Source organism: Cajanus cajan, chromosome 8 (genome assembly GCF_000230855.2).
Source record: "Cajanus cajan strain Asha chromosome 8, NIPB_CcT2T_4, whole genome shotgun sequence".
Classification (NCBI taxonomy): domain Eukaryota; kingdom Viridiplantae; phylum Streptophyta; class Magnoliopsida; order Fabales; family Fabaceae; genus Cajanus; species Cajanus cajan.
The window spans coordinates 49,038,311-49,045,251 of record NC_138524.1 but is presented as its reverse complement, the minus strand read 5'-3'; the positions used below and the strand labels follow the sequence as shown (position 1 = coordinate 49,045,251).

General features: G+C 35.0%; 1 protein-coding gene across 1 annotated transcript; it reads right to left on the bottom strand.

Annotated features, from left to right (window-relative positions):
* Positions 1–288: 288 nt before the first annotated feature.
* On the bottom strand, positions 289–2,736 carry LOC109791380 (cysteine-rich receptor-like protein kinase 25). Its single transcript, XM_083062724.1, has 4 exons — positions 1,405–2,736; positions 1,144–1,275; positions 901–1,070; positions 289–816 (listed from the first exon to the last, which is right to left on the bottom strand). The coding sequence occupies exons 1-4, from the start codon at positions 2,204–2,206 to the stop codon at positions 571–573; spliced, it is 1,350 nt and encodes a 449-aa protein (XP_082918850.1). The 5' UTR covers positions 2,207–2,736; the 3' UTR covers positions 289–570.
* Positions 2,737–6,941: the final 4,205 nt, after the last annotated feature.

Sequence of the window (6,941 nt, the reverse complement as noted above, 5' to 3'; positions counted from 1 at the left end):
TGATCTACAAGTGGTTCAGGCAAATCCAACTAAGTTGTTTGTAGACAATCAAGCAACAATTGCAATTTCTAAAAATCTAGTCTTTCATGGGAAGACTAAACACTTCAATATTAAGTTGAATTCTGTTAGAGATTTTCAGAAAAAAGGTAATGTTGTATTAGTATATTGCAAAACAGAAAATCAATTGGCAGACATTTTCACAAAGGCACTTCCAAAGAGAAAGTTTGAGAACTTGAGAGAGAAACTTAGAGTCAATAACTACTGATACAAGGAAGAGTGTTGAGAATCTTAATCAATATCTATTATTAGAGTTTATTTAATATTAATGGAGCACTATTAGAATTCCTATTGTTACGAATTTTAATTATAGGAATTATAGGTGTTATTACAAGTATAAATAAAAATATGAGTTTCAGCCTTCTAATTCTCTGAGCTCCTATGATAATAAATTTCCACCTTACTCCCAACTACTTTAAAGCTCATAGCAGCACCATTTGACTTGACTCCATAGACAAGACTAATTATAACTCATAAAATACTGAACAAAAAATTGCAGAAAAAACTAAAAGGCTACCGTGATTCAATGAAGCTAACTAAGAACATACCAAACAGATGAAAGTCGAGACTTGCATTCGACAAATACTCATATACAAGTATCTTTTCATTTTTCTCCAAGCAGCATGCCAAAAGTCTTACAAGGTTGCGATGTTGCAATTTAGCTATAAACATTACTTCATTTTTGAACTGTTCAGACCCTTGACCTGAAGCTTGTGAGATTCTTTTGACCGCAATTTGTCTTCCATCTGGTAGAGTTCCCTGATATAAATGTAGCAATAAATAAAAGCATATAGAAAGATGGTATATAATGAATATATATCCAAAAGTCTAAATCATTAATACCTTGTAAACGGGGCCAAATCCACCTTCCCCTAACTTGGATTCGTCTGAAAAGTCATCAGTACTCTTAAGAATTGTGACTAATGGGATAGTAGGCAGGTCTGGATTCAGTGTTTCCTCAGTTTCAACATTGTGATGTGATGATGGACGAATAGTATCAGGTATTCGCCCACCTACAGAGAAGACGAGTATGTGAATTAAGCTAATATCAATTAAATTCTGGCAGATATTATTTCAGGAAATTACCTCTTCCACTTCCTCTTCTAATTCTATTCCTGAACCATAAACAATAGACACTGAAGCATAGTAAAGCTACTGCCCCTGGCACACTTAAGCCAATGATCAATATTCTTGTTTTACCAGCACCCATTTGTTTAGCTGCAAACAGTATAAAAGAAGCATATTATCATCTAAACATTGTTTTTACAGATTTAACCGGATTCAATTTTTTTAGATTAAGTGAATAAACAAAGTAACAATCAGAAGTAAAAGCAATTGAAGTGTCACCTATTTGGGTATCAGGCACGGAAACTGAAGATGGTTGAGTGTGAAATAAGTAGAAAATATAATCATCATACTTTATGAGACAACTTGCAGACCCAACGAACCACCCCAAATTATGTTCACAGCATTTGGGAACTAGTGCTAACATGGTCTCCAAACACTGTCTGCACCCATCATTTGTGAGATCTCTGCTGCACTGCACCAAGCCATACCTTCTCTGAGTGGAACTCAAATTGAAACCATCCATATAGTACAACTGGTTGGTCTCCACAGTTGCTTTTCTGATCAAACTTCTCATAAAATCCTCACCTTTCTGAATCTCTTGTGTACTAGAGACATTTTTTGTCCCAAAAGCATGCCATGTTGGGTATACTGTGACATTCCCAATGAAGTTCTCATTAGAGTATCTTAGGATGCAGAAATCATACCATATAAAAGCAGATACTCTATTGGGGCAGCGCTGAAGAACTTCTCTAGAAGCAGTATAGACACAGAATTGGCAAAAGTATCCAGCAACATCACCACGGCAATCATAGAGGCCATACGCAGCAGGATCTCCAGGGGTGTTGTTACCGAAGCTCTTGTAGTTCCAACCTTTGCTTGTGGCTGCATCTGTTGATAGCCATGAGAGGACGCTTTTAAGGTTGGTTTGGTATGCAGTGCTGAGAGATTTTGGGGTGTTGTAATCGCAGTCATCTCCAACATAGTTTGGCGATTGTGCCTTTGTATTAAGTGGCTTGAAGCTTAGAAATAGAAGAAAAATAAAGGAATATATTGATCTCAGATTTAGTAGTTTTCCCTTCATGGAGTACTCCACTGTATGGATTTGCTTTAGTGTATAGACAATATTTAAAAGTGTTTTGTTTGATGATTGATTTCTTCTCTATAAGCTTCTTCCTAATTTCTTGATCTTTCATTCATAAGGTCTTTAAAGAAAAAAAAACTTGAAAATGAAGTAGATAAGAGATGGTAGCACCACTATCAGGTAGAACACACTACAAAAATATATCACTTGAGAGTCGGCCAAAAGCCAACTCTAAATAATAAAAACCTGAAGTTAGATGATAAACACATAGAAGGGGGGTTAAATATGTATGTGTGAACAATGACATTTTAAAAACTTTTTGCAAGAAAACTTTCTTTTGTCCTACAAAATGATGTTGGTGAATATTAGACATGAACTACCCAGGATAGGTTTAACAAAAACATTTTACGTCTGGGAATTTCATCGTCTGCTTAGAGAAAATATTTTTGAAGAGAAAACCGTTCTTTTGAATAATCGATTAAACAAGTGTGATTTTTGTCTGAGTATAGTTTTAATAGACGATAGGCATTGGATGAAGGTTTCGATATTTAAAATCAACCAAATAAAGTGCGTCTGAACCATTTAAATCGTAGAGCACGTTTTTATAATGGTTCACTCAAATAGAGCTACGTCTAGTCTCTTTCAATTGAAGGGTTCCACTAGATGTTCAATAAAGTACAAGTATTCTTTAATCAGCCTCTTCAAGCTCGCAGTGAGTATTATAGACCATCCAGGTCATGATCACTCCTGGTCCCAAGTATTCTCAACCACTTCTGGCTCGTCAGCTTCACTTGTAGACGCTAGTATTCTTAAACCACTTTTGGTTCGTCTGCTTCACTCACAGACGATAGTATTCTTAAACCACTTTTGGTTGCCCGAGTATTCTCAACCACTCCTGCTTCGTCTGCTTCACTTGTTGACGCTAGTATTCTTTGTTCAGTCACTTATGGCTCTTAGTGAGTATTATCGACCAACTCCTAGCCCTCCAACTTCACTCACTAGCGCTAGTATTCTTTGATTAGCCAAATCTGGCTCTCAGTGAGTATTCTCGACCAACTCCTGACTTGTTGACTTCACTCATCAACGCTAGTATTCTTTACTCAGCCACTTCTGGCTCGTAGTGAGTATTCTTTGACAAGCCTCTCTAAGCTTTACAAGTATTCTTTTCCTAGCCTTTTCAGGCTTTACAAGTATTCTTTCCTTAGCCTCTTCAAGCTTTACAAGTATAAACTAGGCAGATTTGGTTTGAGTGTGTGGGTTACTCTCATTGAGAGGATACATATGTTTCTACACTCACTAAGGTATTCAACCCTAGTCTTTGCAACTACTGAGTGTTTGGTTTATTCTCATAGAGAGGATGTAGACGTTGGTACACTCACTAAGGTTCTGTTCCTAAGATACACATGTTTGGAACTCCTTAGTTTACAGAGATGAATATGCTATGATACATTTGACTCTATAAGCTTTATCTCTGATTTCGTTGCATCATGGGCTGGATATCACTTTGTGTTCAAGATGCGAAAGTCTAGGGCGAAAAGCCAACCTCTTAAGGTTTGAGGTAGTGATATATATAGTTTGGTAGAATCTGCTCGTTGCAAGTGTCCGTTGAAGCAGATGTAGTCGTTCATGACTAGTTCAATCTTCTCATTTAATGCTTGAGATTTTGTATTAAATGTTGCTTCCTGTTTATGGTCATTGCGTGGGATTTTCTTTGCCTTGTTAGCAGCTGCATTTGTTTAGCAAGGACCTAGGAACCTTTTTGTCCTTTTCTAGTCATGCAACTGTAGGGCGTTGTCCTTTTCTGAAAAAGTAATGTACTTTTTCTGACACATGCATACTTTTACTTTAGTGTGTGTTTTCTTCTTCTTCTTTTAATCATGCTATCATGTTGAGAGTACTTATGTGATTGTAGGCGGTGCTTGAGTAGTCCTTTGAGACTTGATTCTTTAAGTGTTGGCATGGCAATCTTTGTTTGTGTCTGGTAGTTCTATGCGCCTCAACGTTGTTCTTCATTTGAGTGTTTGTTATTGATGTCTTGACTTCTTCTATGGTCTAGTCAATGTTGTTGATGGGCAGTTTTGTTCTTTGTCTTAAATATCTTTTCGTTGGTGTTGTCCTTTATGTGTTGTTGACTCTATTCTTGACCTCCCTTTGTCTGACTTCTTATAGCGCTTGAGTTTGTCTTTTGAAACGCCTTCGTTTGATATTAGATCCATAGTCGTCTGATGCACTCACTATACTTTTTTTTCTGTTGGCTTGAGTTGTCTGATTTTCATGATGTGCCTTGCCTTGATTGTTTATTCGTTAATGTTGACCATCTGGCTTCTCTTGATGTTCAACATGTGTTTTCCTTGTTCACGCTTTAGTTCTGATCTGGCTTATCATCTGATACTCCAAGGTTTCGCCTTGTAGTGGGCTTCATCTAGTGTTTGTTGACCGTTCTTCTATTTTTGATCTGACCTAGTCTTGATGCTTGATCAGCCATTTTCTGATTTGTTCAGTTTGTCTAGGCTTCGTAGATTTTGTATTTAATGTAGTTTATCTTGCATTAAATCTTTGTTCGGTGATTCTGGGTTATGTGAGGTCTTTTCCCCAGTTTGTTTATTTCTATGTCTGACTTTTAATCATGACTTAGATTTGTCTATACCTTTTCTGGCATTTTTGGCTGCACGAGTGTTGTCTTTCTCTGAAGAGTGGTTGTACTTGCTCTGACACACGTGACTTTAACTTATGAATTTGTGCTCTTGTATTTTTCTTCTTTCTTTTCATTTCTTTGATAACTCCGTTCACTTTTCTTATGAATGGAGATGATGTATGATTTTCTTCATTATGACTAGTGAGTTCTAGACGCTTTTCATCATGCTTCATTTGCGTCTGAAACTTGAGTCTCCATTACTGTGCCATTTCTTCGTCTCCTCCTTATTCAACGTCTGATATTTGGTTTTTGACCTCTGAGCTACATTTTGTTTTTAATCAGACTTGCTCTTGTATCGTCTGAGGATTGATCATTTTCCTTCTTATTCTGGACTTGATTTTGCTTGATTTCTTCAGCTGATATCTTGTAGCTTCTCTTTTATTTTAATTGCTCGCGCTGCCTCATTTTGTCTAGGTTCATATATTCGTCATTCTTCAACTTGCCTGTGCTTATGTCTTTTTCTGAAACACTAACATACTTGTTATAAATAACAATATGTATTATGTTTGTCTCATTCAAAACCTTACTGGATGTTTCTTCGTCTAACTTAACAAAACTGACATAATATCGTCGTTCGTTCGTCGAATTAAAGTTGATGCTAAATAAGTCGACACAATTTTTTTGTGTCTGCTAAACCGTCAGTAACAAATTTATTTATTTTAATTTTTATTGTCGGTTAAGTCGACACTACATTGACACAAAAATTATTTTATTTTTTTCTTTATCTTCTTTTTCTATCTTATCTTTTATTCGTTCATTTTTTTAACATTCTTGAGACTCGATCGTGGAACCTTGACATTTTAGGTGAACTTGATAACCAAGTGCACATAGCACATTATGCGTATATAAGATTGAAAAATTATCTTTATCTCTCTCAAAACACGTATAATGTCGAAAAAATCGACGCTATTCTTTAAATATAGCATCATCTTTTCTGACACTAATTTAATTTAAAATAGCGTCGAATTTTTCGACGATAAACTTAAAATAAAAGCCGACACTTTTTTAGATATAGTGTCGACTTTTCCAACACTAATTTAATTAAATTAGTGTTAGAAAAGTTGACGTTATATTTAAAGAATAACGTTGGCTTTTCCGACACTAAACTCAATTTAAATTTAGTGTCGAAAGAGCTGACACTACATCTTAAAATAGCGTCAACTTTTTCGACAGTATTTGCGTCAGCTATTAGTCGACGCTTATTTTTCGCAGCTATTTCAGTGTTTTCTTGTAGTGAGATAAGCCACAAAAGCTTTCTCACTACAACGAAAGGATCATTGAGAAGAGATTCAAATGGAGTAACACTCATACATGAAAAAGACTATTGAATATAAGAGAAAATCAATCTCAAATCTCATTAATTCTCGAAAGTGATGAATTACATACCAAGAAGGTATATATATATATATATATATATATATATATAGTTTGGTAGTTTGTTGTACAAGTTAAGCTAACCATCGTTAGGTTAACTTATACTCAAATTAATTAACTCTAGTTCAAATTTAAAATTCAAAGTTGTGTATCTCTCAAAAAATGGTGTCAATATCCTAGAGAAAAGCAAATAAGAGATTATCACATGACAACATGCAAAATGTGTGATGGAGAGTGTTTGTAAAAAAGGGGGTGTAGAAGCAAACATGTAAAAAGTGTGACTAGTGTGCAGAACATGTGAATTGTTGATAATCTATTGACCAATGAAAGAGTGTGGGAATCAATATAGATGTCTACCTTGGCCAAAACAAGTCCAATAAACATATTTTTCGAATACTATAGTTGCATCCCCTTAAAATACTAATTACACTTCTAAAAATAAAAGTTATAAGGAAATAAACTTCTAATCTATTTGACCAAAAAATACAAGGTCAAAAATAGAAGCATTAAAATTAGTGTTGCAAAATCTCTAGATTATTCTAGAAATTTACCAAATTGTGTAAAGTAAAAAAAAAATTAGAAGCATTTATTGCAGTTTAAAATGCTTCACAATTATAGAATCATTCATTCCTAGAATGAAGTAAAAAATAAAAAATATGTATGCTA

Bases quoted from the DNA above. Each gene is read 5' to 3' on its own strand.
- LOC109791380 (XM_083062724.1), bottom strand. From the start codon at position 2,206: ATGAAGGGAAAACTACTAAATCTGAGATCAATATATTCCTTTATTTTT. The intron at 1,276-1,404 runs GTGACACTTCAA...TACTGTTTGCAG, and splicing joins CGTGCCTGATACCCAAATAG to CTAAACAAATGGGTGCTGGT. The intron at 817-900 runs GTATTAATGATT...CATTTATATCAG, and splicing joins GATTTGGCCCCGTTTACAAG to GGAACTCTACCAGATGGAAG.